Raw genomic sequence first — 19,566 nt, forward strand, 5'->3', positions numbered from 1 at the left:
TCTCAGTCAGTGAGGCGTAGAATGGCTTTTGACTCTACTGCTCCCTATATCTTTTAACTATCACCAGGATTTTCCAAGGTGAAACTGTAAAAAAAAAAAAAAAAAAAAGAAGAAGAGAGAAAGGCAGTGATTATTTCAATCGAGTATTAATCTGCAGTCATAAAATGAATACTTTCGCAATGAACTGCCACTAACAGCAAAATATAAGAGCATGTTATTCAAACTGACCAACCAAGTTTTTCAAGGTTTAGGTTTCTAGGAGGCCTCTATGACGGACAGAGGGTGGTCACTTGTGTATTTAGTTGCAAACATTACCTGAAGTAATACACCGTATTCAGAAGCGACAGCAGTGATGTTAAAGTGGCTAACATAAGCTTTGTTGCACCAGCTACTGATGCTTAAGGATGGAGAAAAAAAAAAACCCTTGGTTATACACAGGCGTCTCTCCATTCCCTGTAAGACATGTTACGTCTGTATTGATGAGTATTGACTGAGGGCTCCAAAGTTTACTCTCCGCATAGCTCAACCACTTGAGCTACTTTAATGCTGTTGGCATGTTGTCAGATGGAGCTTAGCATGGTTTTCCCTCCTCTAGCTGTTTGACGGACTGTTGAAAAAGACAACTATCAAATAAACACAAAAAAAAAACTGCAGCAGAAAAGAAATGTCTTTGTCAATCATGCTGCTTTAGCAAGAAAAAAAAAAAAAAGATGTAAAACCAATGTTTTGTTTTGAAAGCATGGCCATTTGTGAATCTCGTTTTTTTCTGCTGTATGCCATGTATGTTCCACTGTGTTATTAATATGTAGTCAATATATTATTACATTGTAATATGTAGTTTATGCATTCATCTCGCAATGCATTTGCGTTAAAGCTATGGCTTAACATCAAGTCCAGGTTAGGTCTACGAATGTCCTGCCAACAAGAGTTCTTCATCTTTTATTTTTTTTTTCCAGAGGACCATTTGAAAACGTACGTGACCGATTTTCCTGCCTGTAATTATCAGCTCCGAGATTCTGAGTAGGCCCAATCAAATCTTGTGCCAAAAATTCCAAAACTCTTAGGAAAACCAGCCAATCACAGTGTGAGGGCACTGGCAGTTTCTACACAAACAAGGGTTAGCATAAACACTATGAATCAAAAAATACAAGCAGACTAAACAAAGAAAGCTCTGTTTGACCACTGTCAGTATGCATTTCTCTTTGCGCTATATGGCAATATTCACACAAATATTCCATTTATCTTGTTAATATATCTGTAGAATGCTTGCTTTTTTTTTTCAAACATAGCACAAAGTTTATGTAAAGGCAAAATCTCTTTGGCTTAACAGCCGTGCTAATTGTGAAATACTGAGTTTTTCTCATAAACAGGTTCATTATTTACACAAATACGCCTCTGGCAGCCCCTGGATTTCCCTTTTAAACATGCACAAGGGAGTTCTGTCTCACAAGTGTAGCCTCTGGCTTCCTCTCAGGGCATATTCTGACATTTGTCCTTCAAGGGTTTTGTCCCCCCTCCCCACCCCAACAACAACAACAACAACAACAACTCCAAACTGGCCTTTGATGAAATCCGGGGTTAGCATTGACCATGGCGTTGTGATCCAGCGTTGGATGAGCATATACACATTGTACCAAATCGTTTAACACAAAACCACCACAACTGCAATGACTGTAATATATAAACTGGACTCTTTCAGAATTACTTTAAAAAATTGCGCTAAAAACCTTGCACGATGGTTTACAGTAAATCCGGCTGAGCTTGACACAAATGAACAATGGGAAAAACATTAAAGTAGCAAGTTTCCCTGTGTTAACTCGTCTTGCTTCAATCTTGTTCCTGTAATTCAAAAATGAATGGAAAACTCATTCAGCAAACAAATAAGCAGCTTTCCCGTCTCTCTCTCTCTCTCTCTCTCTCTCTCTCTGCTCTAGGGTAGAGTGTCAGACATACTGCAAGTGTGAAAGGATTCCACCTCGTCACAGACCCCCTTTTAAGGCATTGAACTAAGAGAGAAGCCCGAGGTACACACACAAATAGCTCAGTCAAACACACACACACACGGTCATGCTCACAGTTTGCTTGAGTCCAAAAACAGAGACTGAGGTAACTTTCCCTACTCTGAACTTCATCACCCTTTGATGTGCAAGTGGAGATGCCGGGGGAGCACATGTCTAGTGCCAAATCCATTAAAATGATATTTTCCCCCCCTAAAAGGCATCCACCCTTACCTTTCATCTAATTGCTTTGAAGATTTAAATTTTAAGTCAGTTTCCCCGCCCAGACAGCATGATATTTACGTCCCGTCGCCGAATAAAGAGCGATCGCGTTATATATTCCAAAAAAAAAAAAGAAACAAAATTGTAGACCAATAAGAAATCCTGCAAAAACAAACCAATCACTGCTCAGAATTCTCTGTTTGGATTTCTACTACGTTATTAGGCTCTCTTCAATGTTAGCAACAGCAACGGAATGGCTTAGTAAGATTTGCCAGGCTCAAGGCAAAAAGGTGTATTCAAAGCCAATATTGACATGAGAACTTTCTTTAACTAGGCCAGGGGACTAGAATAATGAGCTTGATGCTGTCACACCACTGCCCCTGAGTCGGGGAGGGGGGAGAGGGGGGGCGGGGGGTGACTTAGTCTCCCGCACAAGTAATCCTGTCCTCTGGAGCAGCAGTCTTGACAGCTCTCCAGGAGAAGCCAAACAAATGCCTGGAAGTCCTCTACAAGATAGTCAATTCATCACTTTGGTCACATTTGCTCAGAGCAGACCTCAAGGCCTGCAAATTATCATAACCTGTAGTTTAGCTATGTTCACTATGGCAAACTGTACATGGTGTAGAACACATGAATAGCCATCCAACAGCGATTACATAACATAACGTATAAGAAATTTGCGGGTTCTGAGACAGTATGTTCTTTACCAAAAGTATACCCTTGTGACTTGCAACATTCACTTAGCAGGGCTCGAAAGTGAGATGAAACCGGCTGAAGAAATGAAACAGAGGCTGGTTTGAAATTTGAGGTCTGAAGTCATCCTTGGCCTGAAGCAAGTCACAAATCCACTACAAGCTTTATAATAATTTACAGACTACTTACACCCTTGTTTCAACAAACATACCAGAAAATTTTATCACAAGTAACAATTTGAGCAAATCAACACTCTACTGATGAAGCTTGCTGTTGGTTAACAAAACCAATGACACTTTGCAATCCAGTACCTGAGGTTTACTATCTGAACTATATAGTAGTAATGCTCCTGATACGAATCTGAGCCACAGCAGTAATACAAACCGAATCCGAATTACAGCTATATATATATATGTGTGTGTGTGTGTGTGTGTGTGTGTGTGTTTGTGTATACACACACACAGCAATCATAACTGAAGTTATGAGCTATACATATCATAACTTCTGCTTTGGAAATTGCACACTGCTGCTGTAATCTGAAGTAGACTCTGGCCACTGGCTATAATCTGACATGTAGCTGCAGTGTTTTTAATATGAATCTGAACGACACCAATGCTCTTCTTTAATCTGAGTCTGAATTACAGCAGCAGTGTTTCAAATTACAATAGCTAGTGTGCTAATGCGAAATTGGAATTTTTATCTGATGAAAGCTAAAACAAAAACAAGGTATTCCAAACCACAGAAGAGAACACAAAATGGCCGTGGGGGGAAAATGAGATTGGCCTCCTCCTTCATCAGGCTGCCAAAAGGTGTTCTTGCTCTGATATTCAGTTAGGACCAGCTGCCAAAAATTAGATTTGTCCTTGGATATCTCTCCCTTCCCTTTGTCTCCTGTCAGGGATTGGCTGGCCTCCAGTGGAACTAGCCCCTGCCAGGGCCCGAGGGGTATCTATTCACACACACATACACACACACACACACAAACACACACACATTCTCTCTCTCTCTCTCCCTCTCTCTCTCTCTCCCTCTCTCTTCTGCTAGTAGCCACTAATATATAATTTAGTACAGCACTTACTTATGCAAACAGTATAATACTAATTGGCTGGATTAGCTGGATGCAATAGATCAGCAGCAATTTCTGATTTGTTCTGATAGATACATAATCTATAGACAGATTAAAGGACACTGAACACATCCATACACCACTGTCTCATTTTACATCTTTGCATAGAAAATGCAAAGATGTGCATCCAGAAATGTAACAGTGGCATCTGCCAGTCATCTCACACTGAAAGACTACCAAACACTGAACATGTATGACTACTGGGGGAAAAAAACGTAGTTGTCATAGCAACTATAATTATTCAAAACCACAGTCAAATTTATGTATATCTCAGCTTGGCTTATACCTAACACATAACATTTGTCTTGTTTTAGTGCAATATGACATCTTCAGTTCGTACAGACATAAAATCACCAAATGTGGGCAAAGTTTCTTGAGAAAAAAGTATAATTACCACAAGTTGGTTTTGTATATCTCACATCTTGTGATCAAAGAATTCTGCATTAGCAAATACTACCAGTTCAAAAGAAATAGGCTGGAGGTTCTAAGTGACTGATATTGAAACACTGGATGTCTGGAAGAGTTTTTAGGGACCACCTCCTCTGGATCAACCAATCCCGGTTCCCTCCCTAATACAGTTTCCTGATCGTCCATGCTCCTTGGGTGACTCGCACTGTTTGATAGGTGTGAAATTGAACTTCTAGGAGATAGATTGGGTACGTTCCCATTGAGCTACGCAGTTGAAGAATCCAATTCGGTGGAACAGCGAAAGCTTGATTGCATACGTTCCAATGAAAATAAGAAGACGCGGGATTCAAATCAGAGCGATACTACAGGGTTTTACCGTCGATAATAAGCTTGGGAAATGCACTGCTAAAAATAGGGTAACAAGTCGGATCAGTACAACTCAATCAAAAACTTGTCTTGCCAACACAACAATACAAATTTGTCCCAACAAGCAAGAGGCACTGCAGTAATGTCAGGGCAAGCCAGCTGGACAATTTGGAGCAGGTGCCTAACCAGCAAGTCTAGTTTTCACACACAACAATTCAAACAAAATAACTCTAAGAAGGAATTAAATAAACCGGTTAGCCCAATAAAAGCAAAGGAGGTACCATGAACCACCCCAAACCATGATGTCATCTCAGTTGTGACTCCTCCCTTTTATCCAGCTGAAAGGTGGCAATTTTGGGATGGATACAATCCAACCAAAATGAACATGTGACTCTCTAGAAGGTCAGGACAACAATCATTCATTCCTGTATTGAACATTTAAAATGAATTGTGCCTAGGGAGAATCTCCAGCTCTGAGACTATGAATTCCAATAATCAAACAACCAGTTTAAAAAGACCCTTGAAGTTTAGCTCCAAGCATAATATTTTAGTCACGATAATAATTTATAGGTTATACGTCTTGATTGCAAGCCATGATAGATAAGTCATTCAAATAACTGCAGTTGCAATTGTCAGGGAAAGTCTATACCTTCAATAAAAAGGACACATCAATTTGCCTCAGTAAATAATGTAGAGTACCAAATGATCAATCACCACATAATGGTTTATGATTTATTTTAAAAAATAAACAACTGCTGATCCTGACCCTGTTTCATTACATAAAGTTCAGACCACATCTCTGAGTACACGTAAGCTTTGAAGTTACTCAAACGGAAAATGAGGAGGATAGTGGAAAAGACTCCTGGTTACGCAGCCACAATGTGGACGCCTACTCGCTATTAGCGGGAAACTGCCGCTCAGATGCCTGACAACAAATGATGATAATCAATGACTATGGGTTATGTGTTCGTTGAACTAGAGAATGTTGCCTGAAACACACAAACATGACATTAATTATTCTGCAAATTGTGATATACCCTCTGCGAATCCCTTTATACAACGAAAACTGCATGAAAATTGTTACATACTATAGGCTATAGCTTAAATCTACCAATGCTGAAATCTACGAGCCGTCTCTCCAAGCCGAGGTGGGACAGCGACAATCGCAGATGTTTCAAACTACGAACGAACTGAGAAATTGAATCCTCGTAAACCTTCTTTTGGTCGGAACGCTTCTTTACAACACTTAAAGTTCCTTAGCTGTGACAAACAACATCCTGCATTTGAGCTGTCTCGTGGAAATCTGCATTTACGTGAAGTTAGTACGGGGAAGGAATCGAATCGCACGAATGTCAAAATTATTTTGCAGCCTTCGTGTCTGCTGTTTATTACGGCCACCGTTTAGATTCAAGAGCAAGGAGCACGAAATTACGCACTTACCCATTTCCAAAGCTGTTCTTCAAGCGAGCCTTTCGTTTAACAGTTTCGTGTAGTTCAGTGAACGTCTATCCAGTTATTTCAATATGATCACCAGTTGAAATGATGACATGCACTCTACGATCCCTCAAAGTGGACGAGGTATTAAAGCGGCGTAAATCGGTATAAAATGGCGTCAACCAAAATCTGACATTAGATTTTAAAAATCAAAAGCTATCGATTATCAATTGTTGGTGTGAAAACGAAATCCAGATGCCGCTTTACGTCCAGGTTAGCTGCAGAAAACAAAGATTAAATGTATAGCTAATGGTTTGAACTACAGCCTACAATGTATCAAGCTTGACTGCAGAAAGCCCAGCCGTCTTGCTGGTCAGAGACCTGCATTGCTTCCCTCTCAAATCATAGACTTGGGGGTGGATCAAGCCTTTTCACTGCAGAGAAAACAAACGTAGCGTTTAATATCCGTAATATCCAAAGTCCTTTTAAAATGGCACTGAGGCTGTTTCAGGTATTAAAACGAACATCCAGATGAAAGTATCCTCAGGTATTTTCCTTTTAGGTTGTCTTCAATCGGACTTAGAAGTCTGGTCTTACACTCTCTGACTCCGTCTGTCGAGTCCCGCAGCAGTTTTTGATAATGATCTCACAGAAACATGCTCAGGATTGTGCTACAACAGCAGGCGCGTAGTGCTCAATGTCGCCTCCACTTGTCAAATGGAGCACACAACACAATTCTTCTTTTACGCAGCACGGAATCCCTGACGTATTCCTCGTCCCTCCGAGGATTGAACAACAGTTGCATGAAAACCTGTAACAGTGAGTTCATTTGCGTGGTGTAGGTTTTGACATCAAATGTAAAATTCACGAGCGACCAAATTCATCAGTAAATAAAGCTCTGAGCGATGTTGGACGTGTGTTTCGGAGAAGGGATGCCTCGTATCACCCCCTAGTGGTTTATGGAATAATAACCTGCCGATTCCCACTTAGAGATAACAAACCAGTGCAAAGTCATGTAACCGCGTCATTTCTTATAGAATCATTTCAGATCTCTGAACTAGATTCCCCGCGTCAGCATGAAGGGTTTTATATGGTTAACTGACAATCAGAACCATGTATGTATAACTTTTGTGTACAATACAGTGTATTACACTGTTATGTCACTTGCTTTTTACACAGTATAATGTATGAGGTATCAAGAAAGTATTGAGTCTATTATTTAGGAATTCGGAACAACGTTATCAAGCACAATCAGGTAGTTTTTTTTTCTTTACAGTCAGTGACATAGCTGGCCCAGCTGGTTGTGGTCATAAACTACTAATCCAACCTGCAGAGTCCCCCAGGTCACGTCAGGTCAGGTCAGGTCAGGTCACATGAGATCTGTGTTTAAATGCATTGTGTTTGTTGCAAAGTATCAAAGCAGTATCACGATGACAATGTGTGGCACCCCTGTAAGTGAACTCTTATCTCTGTCTCTGTCTGTCTATAATTTCTCAGTTTGTTTCTCCCTTTCTCACTACATGTTGTACTTAGAAAGGGAGATGTGTGTAGGCGTGTGTATGCGCTAAATAAACTCACCAGGAATGATAACAGAACTTGACTCGTACAACAGAATGCTTTGACACTATTTTCATAAGCAAAGACGAAGCATAGCGTTTTACACCCCCTCTAGATTCATTGTTTCTCCTCTGCTGGCTGACTGCCACTATCACACAGCACAGACAGCAATTTGTGCAATAGCAAGACACATCCCAAACCAGGTTTTCAAAACAGGAAACATGCAGTGACCCAGTCGACAATGAAAGTCATACCAGTCAGAGTCTCTCAGGCATAGCAGATGCCATCAGTTTTTTGACAGCAGTGTAGTACTCCATGCAGAGACACCTGGGGAAAGAAAAAAACACACAAGGATTGTCATTTGTCTCCTTTTTTTTCTTTTTTTTGCTCGTTTTTGGTTTTTTTGGTCACCCCCCCCCCCCAAACCCCCCCCCCTCGTTCTCTCTCATTGCCTGGAAGTAAAAACAACGGTGCCACTTTTAAACGGTGCACTCTAAAACAACAGTGGACCACTAGGGAAATCAAGCTTTTGACACCAGGGACAGATACCATAAACATGTTAGAAAAATAATTAAAACAATATATGTGAATACGCAATAGATAACGATTTGTAAGTACACTCCAGAAGAGACATGATAGAGTGAAGCGAGATAAGAATACATAAGTAAACATAATTATAGAATAGCTAAAGGTTTGTACGCACAAGAAAAGAGATGTCTAACCGATAGGAGGTTACGTTTGATAGATATGTAATCGTAATTGCTCTGATTTTGCTTAATACGCTGCCGTTCGCATATTTTGACCTTTTTCAACTCTTGCGGTTTGATGAATGATTACATCTGAGCCCTGCTATTGATTGAGTGAGTTTTGGCAGTGATACAGCAAAGACCCCCTGGTTACAGAGGTCAGCCATTGATCCATGGATGGCCAATCAATATCAAGTGCATTAGTAAATAGTCTTCACAGTTCAGCCTTGAAAATTACTCACAAAGTCAATGATACCTTCAGGTCTAACCTTTTTCTCCTCTGAAAATGATTCCATGGATACCATAAGGCTTGGAGTTCAAGAGGACCTGCATTCGGCATGGATTATTGATTTTTGAATTCTTGATATTGAATAGAATGTTACCAAGATTCACATCAGGCCCAGTGTAATCAGAATGGCTGTGTGTGTCTGTGTGTGTTTTCTTTTTTAAACTTTATACAAGATGTTAACATAGCAAACACACATTCTCTCTCTCTCTCTCTCCCCCTCTCTCTCTCTCTCTCTCTCTCTCTCTCTCCTTCTCTCTCTCTCTCTCTCACTCACTCACTCAACCTCTCTTTCTCACTCACTCATTCTCTCCTTCACACCTGTATTACAGATAAACCATGTATAAGATTAAATACAGAAATGCTTTAACATGCGTGCATTTGAAAAGCTTTACAAAATAAACATATGCATGAGCCATGCTGTTTCTACTTCTCCGCATGTGTCTCATTCTAACATATGGTAAAGAACGTAGGCACAGCTCCTGGGCTTCTGTCTGATTGTTTTCAGTACGATGTCTGAACATTGTCAACATTTTAAAGATACTTGTTTCTTTCTTGTTTCTTGTTTCTTGTTTCATTGTTTCCACATGTTTCAAAAACCTGTTATCCTTCAGACTTACATGATACATGTTTCCCATACCTTTAAAATTGTTCTGCTCCATCCTAAAAAAAATATATATATATATACAATAATTGACCTGATGTGTAAAGATGTAAAATGTAAAATTTTCATTTTCACAAAGTGGTTAACAGATTTTGAAGGTCACATTTAAAAGGTGCTACCAACGCCCTGAGGCATTAAGTTAAGACACAATTAGTGTATAGCACTCCTAAAATAAGCAAGAACATTGCACTGTAGCTATGTAGAGTTTGTCAGCAAAGGTGCCTTTGAGAAAAAATGTTTAGTTCATACTGTTACAACAGACATGTCATTTAGTAAGCCCTTACTAGCTACAGAAACCATGTGGTTATGTAGCTGTGAATATGTCGTCTTGATATCTGGATTTCAGATTCACTCAGCGTCATAAAAAAAAGACCTGCAGTTCCTTCCACTTGCTGTGAAATACAGCACTCAGGGAATGAGTCACCTTTTGCCCCTGTGGAAGTAGAATGACTAAAACATAAAGTTGTGTGGAGTCTCTTTCTTTTGTTCGTAAATGTATTTTCAGGTTCTTTGCGAGAACAAAAAAAGTAGGGGGTCTATGAATGCTCCTAAGCTATGGAAGTGCGTGGGTGTTTCTTTTAATTGCCACCACAATTGCTGAAGTGGGAGCTTTTAACAGTGAATTGTCAGTGATATAAAAAAAAGAACGCTGCCTGTGATACTCCAATTTCTCTGATATTTACACGTGTTCTTAAAATTAGAAGAAGAAGAAGAAGAAGAAGAAGAGGAAGAAGAAGAAGAAGAGGTCCACTGAGACATGCAGTTTTGAAATTTTGAGGAGTCCATGTTAGTTTTGTAAAAACCGATGACAACTGATTTTTACAGGCCACAAAAAAAAGTTGTCCTGTTGATTTGTCTTCTGGCTTTCCTGAATATTGATCAGTATGCACACATGCAATTTTCTTTTAAAAAAAAAAAACCCTGAGTGCTCTTTCCATTTACTCACTCATTTTATAGGATGGTATAGACAGTTTCAATATGAGTGAAAGCTCTGACAACTTATTAATTGAATTATGATCTCATGCACAAATGGTGATGGACATATCTTCAGTCACACCACATTACGAATGTGATTCTACCATATTTCCTTTATGATACATCTACATGGCTTTGAGTTCATCTTCCCCACTCTTACACAAGAATTGTCAGTTTGTCCATGTAGAAACTCTTCAAAAGATGGTTTGTCCTGTGTTTATCATTATTATTATTATTATTATTTTTTACATTCAAACAATGCTTTCTTTCAAAGAAACCTCATAGAAAATTATTTTGTAATTTGAGGATGGTGGGGTTTTGAACAGCAGTTAAGAAAATTCATCTGATGGGGTTTTGTGAGCAAAACCACAAATGTGTTTATCAAAGTCGCAGGAAGTAGGCGTTCTTATAAGTACAGAGACTGGGCCAACCACTTCCTGTTGAGATAGGAAACTGTTGACGGTGTTACAAAGTGTACAGTAAACAAGTCAAATAAAAAAATGCAATTGAAAAGGAAATATGGTTTCAGAGTGGGGCTACAGGAAACATAGGTTTCACACAGTCCAAATGTATCTTTTCCCACGAAACAGATCATTGTTACTTCAAGTTATGAAAATAATTGATTCCACCTAATAATGGTCTTTTTAAAACATGTTTCAACAGTAAGTGTAACTGGCTCTGAACTCTGAATATAATTCCAAGAGAGAAAAATGACTGATACTTCCAACTACTGTAAATGATGGTGATCTCTTGAGCAATTACTTCTGGAAAAGTTTTCTCTGGTTAGGCAGAAACCATCCTTGTACCACAAAAACATTATTCAAGTTCACAAACTTCTCAAGTTCCACCAAACTGTTCCTAAACTGTTACTGCTGAGACCTCTAAATATATTTTGGAGAAGAACATACAAATTTGTTGGCATGTTAGAAACATTCATAATTCATTGGTCTAAATACTGGCAAGCTTCATACAGGACTTATGGGGTCCTTTTATTTCATGCCTCATTTAACAGTTATCAATCTGAATCTCATTAAAGGAGGAAAATGTGAGTGATCAGATCTCAGTATTCTTAAAATACTTTTGAAATCTGTTTTCATTCTCATTTTTGTGGAAGTAACATACTTTTGCCTGAAGATCTGGTGACAATGTGAACAATTTGCAGTAAGTGGCTTCCTATCAAGAAATAAAAATATGTGAACCTAGTCTGAGAAGACTGTAATACATATTGACCTGATTTAAAAGTGCTCTTTTTTTGTCTTGCTGAGAGGCAAAAAAGAGAAGTGAACATCCTATTGTTCTCACTAAATCACTGCTGGTTTAGATAGTCCAATTGTCTGTCAGTCTTTGCATAACAAGACCCACTACACCTGGTAATAATTTGAGGTTACTCTTTTCCAAGGATTCTTCAAACAAACTGACAAAACCTCTCCACCATGCGCATTACTGTGCCCTGCTGTCTAATTAGCAGCGGCTGGATTATGATGGTGCAAGGATACAGATCATTTTACTGCTGTCAGTCAATGTCAATACAAAAACTTGGGACAGGAATAAGTTTGGTTGACAACAGAGACCCCTGCCGGTCATGTTCCAGTATTGACGCAAGTCGCAGTATGTGTGAAACCCATCAGCGTAAACTAATGGATCGTAAACCTGCTATGGCACTCACATAGGTCGATAAAATACATATAACAAATAACTTTAAGCCTGCTGTGTTAAACGAGTATAGTGCAAGAGCATATCCTGAGTCGGCGGACCGAAAAAAAAACAAACTTTGACATAATTTCACCCGGAAGTGGTTTGGGGCTTTTAACAAAGTCGGAAGTTGTCCTTCTGCAAAGAATAGTTTGGAAGCGGAAACATGGCGCTGGATGTAAAATCCAGAGCGAAACGATACGAAAAGTTGGACTTTCTTGGAGAGGGTCAGGTAATAGAAGCCCCCTTTAGCTCAGTTATGTTAAGCTGTGCAAGACTGCTAAATGTTGAATAGTGTTCAAACTACAGTTGTTAGCTCGGGCGTTAAAGACCGGACTTGTTCGGCACCTTTGCACGCTACAGGACATGACACAATGAGGATGTAAACTTCACATGAGTCTAAATTAAGCCATTTAAGAACCGTAATACTGTTTCGTTTATATAGCATGCTAATATTTGTTTGTATGTTACAGTTTGCCACAGTTTACAAAGCACGGGATAAGACAACAAACACCATAGTTGCCATTAAGAAGGTAATATGTTTGACAATAGAATGAGACGTTTGGGCTGTCTGCACAAGAGAACCAGCCCTAGTTTGAATCTGATGGCTCATTCGTGCTCGTGTATGACGCATGCAGAAATCTTACCCTACCAATAATGTACAGTAATTGGCAGATTCACATTTGTTGCGCATGAATGTGTAGTTGAATTTCAGTAAACTACCGGTAATGTCCTTGTGAAGAGGCCATTAGTTGGGCAATCTCTGTGTAAAAACAGGGACAGTGGATAACATTACGGTTCAAATAGAAACACTCGAGCAATCTTGTTTATACATGAGAGAAACATACAAAAATACTTTAATTACGCTAATGCACCGCTCGCTGTCTTGTACTGATGACCTAGTCCCATTATTCATATACGTGTTTTATTGTCGTCACAGATTAAGGTTGGACACAGAACTGAGGCAAAAGATGGTAAGTGCCATTCATTTTAGATGCTGTCCCTGCATGGACCGATATTTTGTACCTACGTACTCCAGCTGTATTAATGGGAATTGGAGAGAGCTTCGCAGATGTTGGTTGTAATAACGAGGCAGAAGTATTTTCTTAAATCAAGTATTTTCACTGAAACATTCCTGCCCCAAATGAGGTGCTTATTATTGTTACAGGCATTAATAGAACTGCCCTTCGAGAAATTAAACTGCTCCAAGAACTAAGTCATCCAAACATCATCGGCGTAAGTGATCCACTAACTTGCATGATTCGATTCTGGCGAATGAAGTCCATAATAGAATTACGCTTTCCAATTTTCTCAGCGTTCATGGATATTCTTTTTGATATCTCTCCTAGCTTCTGGATGCCTTCGGACACAAATCTAATATCAGTCTCGTCTTCGATTATATGGAAACAGATCTTGAGGTGGGTCATATCCATAGATATCATTTGAGATGGCTCCAGATGTTTTAATTATTATAAGTCTTTTGTCAGTCAGGCCCTGCCTTTCATCTAGGGCCCTAACAGTGACTGCGTTGTGTTGCTGATCAGTTATAATGTGTCAGTGGTTCAGGTCCTGTATGTTATGTTACTCTTTCGTTCTACTAGTGGAGAAATTTAAATATATAGCCTAGTCATAACCACTCACCATAAAATTGTTTTACATGTGTGCAGTTGTGTCTGATGATTTGATTAGTACCCCCCCCCCCCCCCAAATAAAATTTAATAGTCTCTTCTTGACAAAGCTTAGATATTGCAATACCTTACAGCACTGATCTTTTACAATTTACAATATGGCACTTAGCAGATGCTTTTAACCAAAGCAACTTGCAATAACCGCGTCAGTCAGGTTCAAGTGCCTCATAAGGGAAAGACTGCGGTAAGAATGCAAAATGAATTCTGCTCCGTATCACGCCATTTAACCATTTACTCATATTTTCTCTGCTTCCAAGAACCTCTCTCTTTTAAAATTAATTAAACTTGGTTTGTTATGCACAGTTGACCACAAATTTGGCCATTTGAACCCAGAACTATCCTTTGCAGAAATATTGCGTCAGAATTGGTCTCAATTTTTCGTCGTTGTTTCAATCTGAAGAAGTTTGGTTACTCTCGGGGGCGTCGGAGCACTTTTTCTGCGTGTAATTCATGAGCTGCAGCTGAGAATTCGGTGGTTCTGAACATCAAAGGCAGCATTCCAGCGTGAGAAATTGCGGAATTCGTCCGAGTGCGTTTTTTTTAACTCCCGGGTTGAAATAAGCTCTCCGGTGTACTTTTATCATGCGCAGAACAAGTCTGGCCAACTCTAGTTGGTGCCTGCAGCTTGAACTCTGCTTAAATTTTAGCTGAAAAATCAGGAATGACAGATCAAAAGCATTAAGAGTGAGGAGTGAGCAGATGACCCCAAAACTTAATGGAGGATGGCACTTAAAAAAATCAATAGCGCCTCCCTAATGGTTTTGGCCTTCAACAAGGCATTTATCAAGTTAGACAGTCCTTGCAAACAACAGGCAAATTAATTTATGATGATGGAACTTTATGCCGACTGCTGCTGAGCAAAACATAGCCTGTTTATGGACTCTGTCCATATTCTGTTTCTGTGCCTTTATCAGATTTGAGTCACATAGGATACAGTGCTGGAAATCTGATCTTTTAGTTCAGTAAGCAGTGCAAAAAGCAATCTGTCCTCGTTTTCAGCAGCTGACCCCAAATCCTTACTGAAGTTAAACGTCTCCCGAAAACTTCTTGACCGTGTACCCATGAGCTTTTTTAAACAGGTTCCAAGCTTATTTTCAGTTGGTGTCCTGACTATTGTTAATGAGTCACGACGGCAAGGAATTTATTCTCACGGCCTTAAAACAACTGTTGTCAGGCCTCTGCTGAGGAAAAGAAATTTTGACCCCACTGTGCTTAGTGACTGAGGACCGGTCTCTGGTCTTCCTTCCTTCCCTCTTCGCAAAATAATCGAGGAGGTCGTGTTCCTCCACCTTAACGACAATCTCAATACAGTTTATCTCAATAAAAATGTTCAGCCTGGCTTTCGTGCCCGTGATAGAACTGAAACGGCACTTCTCGAAGGTCTCGGGGCGACCTTCCATAGTTGTTGTTCATCTGTAGTTGTTCATCTAGCGGTCTGTGCATAGATAACCTAAGCTTGCGGACGTCTCAGAATGTCTTGTATGTCAGTAAAGATAAAACAGAGGTTCTTGTTATTGCAAACGAAACATAGAGGAGATGCATGCTGGCATATCATAGACTCGTTGTCCCGGAAAGCCAAAAACCACATCAAGAACCTGGGACTTGTTTTTGACAGCAATCTTAGTTTTAAAAACCACATCAGCAGCATCTGCAAAACTGCTTACTATCCCCTCCGAAATATCTCTACCGTCATCCATGATTTCTATCAGCTAGATTTCCTTCTAGATTGGACTACTGTAACAATCTTATATCTTGCTTTTCTACCAAGAGCATTATTGCAAATATGCAACACAATCGAAAGTACTGCTTCCAGAATATTAACACACAGAGTGATGCTTAGTGCTTCTGAAAAGAACCTTGTTAAAACGTTTTTATTTAACATCGCTTTTAACTTATTAAATATTGAAATGATCGTTATCATTTATATGTGGAAACGAGGTTAACAAATGCTGAGCAGACAGTTTCTTCCAGTTTCTTCCGTGTCTGTTATTTAGCATTTGCTGAGTGTTGAAATGTTGCATGAAGTGATTTTTTTTTTTTTTCCCTTTTAAGGTCATTATCAAAGATACCAGTTTGGTACTGACTCCAGCCAACATCAAAGCCTACATTCTTATGACTCTACAGGGCTTAGAATACCTACATCACCATTGGATTCTACACAGAGTAAGGGCTTGGGGCCACACATAAACTTCCATGATGTTTAATATTCAGTTAAGTTAAACTACAAAGTGCATTGATATGCATAGCCGTTGAAAAAAAAAACTGTTCCTCCTTTTTTAATTTTCCATATGCTGTTCTGACACAGAACTGCTTATCATGTTTTTTTTGTTTGTTTGTTTGTTCTGCTTTTCCTTTTTATGGAAGGCATTTCAAATGTATGAACGATTGATTTATGGTTTGTTTACACTCTGTTGCGTAGGATTTGAAACCAAACAATTTACTGCTTGATGAAAATGGAGTGTTGAAGCTTGCTGATTTTGGATTAGCAAAAGCCTTTGGGAGTCCAAACAGGGTCTACACCCATCAAGTAGTGACAAGGTTTGTGTTTCTATCAGTGACAAAAAAACTGCATTTATACATCCTTTATGTAAAATTAACTTCTTTTTTTTTTAGATTTTTTATTCACAACTTGCTAACTTTTCAAATGTATTCATGTATTCTGTCAGATGGTACCGTGCTCCCGAGTTGCTCTTTGGGGCAAGGATGTACGGAGTGGGCGTGGACATGTGGGCAGTGGGCTGTATCCTTGCCGAGCTCCTCCTCCGAGTATGTCACATGACCTTCACAATGGGCGCGATCAAAGAACTTCATGCACCCGAACACACGCGCACGCACACACACACACACACTTTTCAACTTCTCAGTATTTGACAGTCTCGGTAATTGTTACAAAAAGAAGTTGCTGATGAGCTTTTGAGTCCTATTTGTAATATAAATGATGTTTTTCATTTTTCCATCAGTTACCATTTTTAGCTGGAGATTCAGACTTGGACCAGCTGACAAAGATATTTGAAGCTTTGGGGACACCAACAGAAGAGACGTGGCCAGTAAGCTCTTTTCTCTTTTTATGACTTCAATTTTGTCCTTTGATTACAGGTTGATTTTTTTTTTTTTCTAAATATTGTCAATTTTCTTACTCAGCTGTAATCAAAAACACGCCAGTCGTGAGTTTGACTGGCATTATGTTTTGCCCAACAAATGCATTGTTGTAGTCACCATATTTCTCATGTATTTTAATGGGATTTATTTGGCTTTGAAGCGAAACTGAAATGATCTTTGCGAAGTTATCCCAGCGTTATGAGGTCTTATGTTAGCCTCACAAGGATTCTTGGACGCCTCGACGCAGCTTGGCAAAAGAATCGCTCCACATCTGTGTCCAATCACTTTTTGTCAGATTATTATGGATTTTTTAAATCAGTTTCCATCTACTGGTGTGTGTGTATGTCTGTGTGTATGTGTGGGTGTATTGTATTCTTCTGGAGTGCAGTGTCTCTTACTGAACACACATGAGGATTCTACAAACACAAATTTGCCAAAATCTGCACTTAATGATGTCCAGGAGAATGCAGAGTGAAATATTTATGGAAGCATGTGTGTAAATAGAATAAGAAATCAACAGAATCGGTGCTATTTCCCATAGTTGTATTGAAACAGCGAAAGGTCGGGGTGATACTTTAAAAGTCTCTCTCTCACCTCTTTCTCGCTGTTGAGAGATTCCTCATCTCGTTCATATTGCTCTTGCAAAGTAGTAGAGGAATGCAGAATCGCGCCCACACATGGGATACCAGTGTGCCAAACAGTTTGTTGTCCACATATTGTGGCCATGGAGCAGCGTTCTGCTGTCTCCTGTATACTTCTGCTGGTCTAGTGTGAGTCATTCAAAGGCATGAGTCTTGGACCTTGGACGCAAACAGCAAACCTATATTTTGATAGGTCCATACTGAATACGCTGTTAAATGTCTGAGTGTGTGTCTGTTTGTGTGTGTGTGTGTGTGTGTGTGTGTCTGTCAAAGGGAATGACGAGCCTTCCCGACTACGTGTGCTTTAAAACCTTCCCGGGCACTCCTCTGGAGCACATTTTCAGCGCGGCGGGAGATGACCTCCTGGAGCTACTACAGGGACTGTTCACCTTTAACCCCTGCACTCGAATCACAGCCACTCAGGTAACCGTTGCCAATGCCTGAGTCGGGATCACCAACCCGCCCGGTAGTGATGAGTGGGGACAGTTCTGTACTAGCCAAACAGAACAACCGTAAAATGCCTTCATGCCTTCACAAGTTTCCAAAGTGGATTGAATCGATAATGGAACTCTTTCGTCCACCGATAAGTTGTTGGGACATGTTCAATTTTTGTGTGTTCAAACCAGAACATTTAAGATGACTTAATGTAATTTGCAGACGCATGCAAGTTGGAGGAGGGGAGAAAATCCCGAGTGTTTTTGTCTTTTCAGTGTTGAGCTGAAATGTTTGGGTGGATACAGAGATTTCTCTCTGTCTGTAAAAGTAATCTATCATGACCCACTGTGAAGAGCGTATGCATGTGTGTTAAAAACATTTACCAATAAGTGCACCAAGACACATTATTCATGGTCAAGTCTATCTTAACGTTAACTTAAGGGACGTTGTCTAAATCTCGATCCGACATCATTCTTATTCGAGCATTTAATGAAGGGGGAAAAAAAAAACGTTTTTGGCAGTTGCAACATAGAGCTCTGTTTTAATTAACTACTAAGATGTATGAGTGGGAATTATTTTTGAATACAAGAATGTTTGGGGATTTATTCGAGAATTCTTCTCTCAGGCTTTGAAAATGAGATACTTCAGCAACAGACCTGGCCCCACCCCGGGCCCCCAGCTCCCGCGACCAAACGCTTCAGCCGAGGCCCTGAAAGAGAAGGAGAACCTCACCATAGGGATAAAGAGAAAACGCGATGGAATCGAAGACGGTAAGACATACACGCAAGGCACAGCGCATAATGATATACAAAAACACATAGTATTAATCTTCTCATATACTGTGTAATCAAAATTTACTCAATGCTGCCTTTTTTTTTTTAGTTTTTTTGGAAAACAACAGATGTTTGCTTGAGACAATGTAGCTTGAGCCAGGATGTTGAACTGAATAACCCATGTTGATGGAGACCTTATGTCTTGGCCTGAGTTATACAGGTTATCCTGATTGCTTTCTCTCTCTCTCTCTTTTTTTCTTGTCTTTTGTTCAGTTGCCCTAAAGAAGAAGCTGGTATTTTAAATGGTGCGATGGGACCATTTCTTTCTTTTTTTTTCCTCAATGTCTCTGAGCCATGTGATCACACCTGCTGCTGAAGAGATTCTCTACAGATAATGTAAAATACATGTGCCCTTCACTTTCATTTAAATGATTTTGGTGAGTTGAAACCTCTTTGGAACAGAAATATTGTTGTTCAGTTGACTTGTCATACTATTTTTTTTTACATGTAGTGTAGATAATTAAATTATTAAAAAAAAGGGAACAGGTTTGTGTTGTCACTTTTTTTATTACGCTCCAGTGATTCTCTCCTGTAACATTTTTGCTCACAACAAACTGCTGAATGAATGTAATAGAGAGACTCATAATGAAAAATTGATTGACCTGTTTTTTCATCGGCAACATCTTAGCATCTCTGATTGTTGAAGGTCGAAAAGGCAATTGCACTTTTCCTCGTTTCCGGCATTCACGTGTGTGTCTGTCTTG

At 39.6% G+C, this 19,566-nt stretch overlaps 1 protein-coding gene across 1 annotated transcript; it reads left to right on the forward strand.

Moving 5' to 3' along the window:
* Positions 1-12,327: 12,327 nt before the first annotated feature.
* On the forward strand, positions 12,328-19,220 carry cdk7 (cyclin-dependent kinase 7). The gene is made up of 12 exons (XM_030791658.1): positions 12,328-12,398; positions 12,640-12,699; positions 13,107-13,140; positions 13,335-13,402; positions 13,516-13,584; positions 15,907-16,017; positions 16,274-16,392; positions 16,521-16,620; positions 16,815-16,901; positions 17,868-18,017; positions 18,655-18,799; positions 19,076-19,220. The coding sequence occupies exons 1-12, from the start codon at positions 12,333-12,335 to the stop codon at positions 19,102-19,104; spliced, it is 1,038 nt and encodes a 345-aa protein (XP_030647518.1). The 5' UTR covers positions 12,328-12,332; the 3' UTR covers positions 19,105-19,220.
* Positions 19,221-19,566: the final 346 nt, after the last annotated feature.

This window comes from Chanos chanos, chromosome 14 (assembly GCF_902362185.1).
Source record: "Chanos chanos chromosome 14, fChaCha1.1, whole genome shotgun sequence".
Taxonomy (NCBI): Eukaryota; Metazoa; Chordata; class Actinopteri; order Gonorynchiformes; family Chanidae; genus Chanos; species Chanos chanos.

Excerpts from the sequence above, each read along its gene's own strand:
- cdk7 (XM_030791658.1), top strand. The coding sequence starts at position 12,333 with ATGGCGCTGGATGTAAAATCCAGAGCGAAACGATACGAAAAGTTGGAC. Across the intron at positions 18,018-18,654 it reads CTCGAATCACAGCCACTCAG|GCTTTGAAAATGAGATACTT; the intron begins GTAACCGTTGCC and ends TTCTTCTCTCAG. Across the intron at positions 18,800-19,075 it reads ACGCGATGGAATCGAAGACG|TTGCCCTAAAGAAGAAGCTG; the intron begins GTAAGACATACA and ends TCTTTTGTTCAG.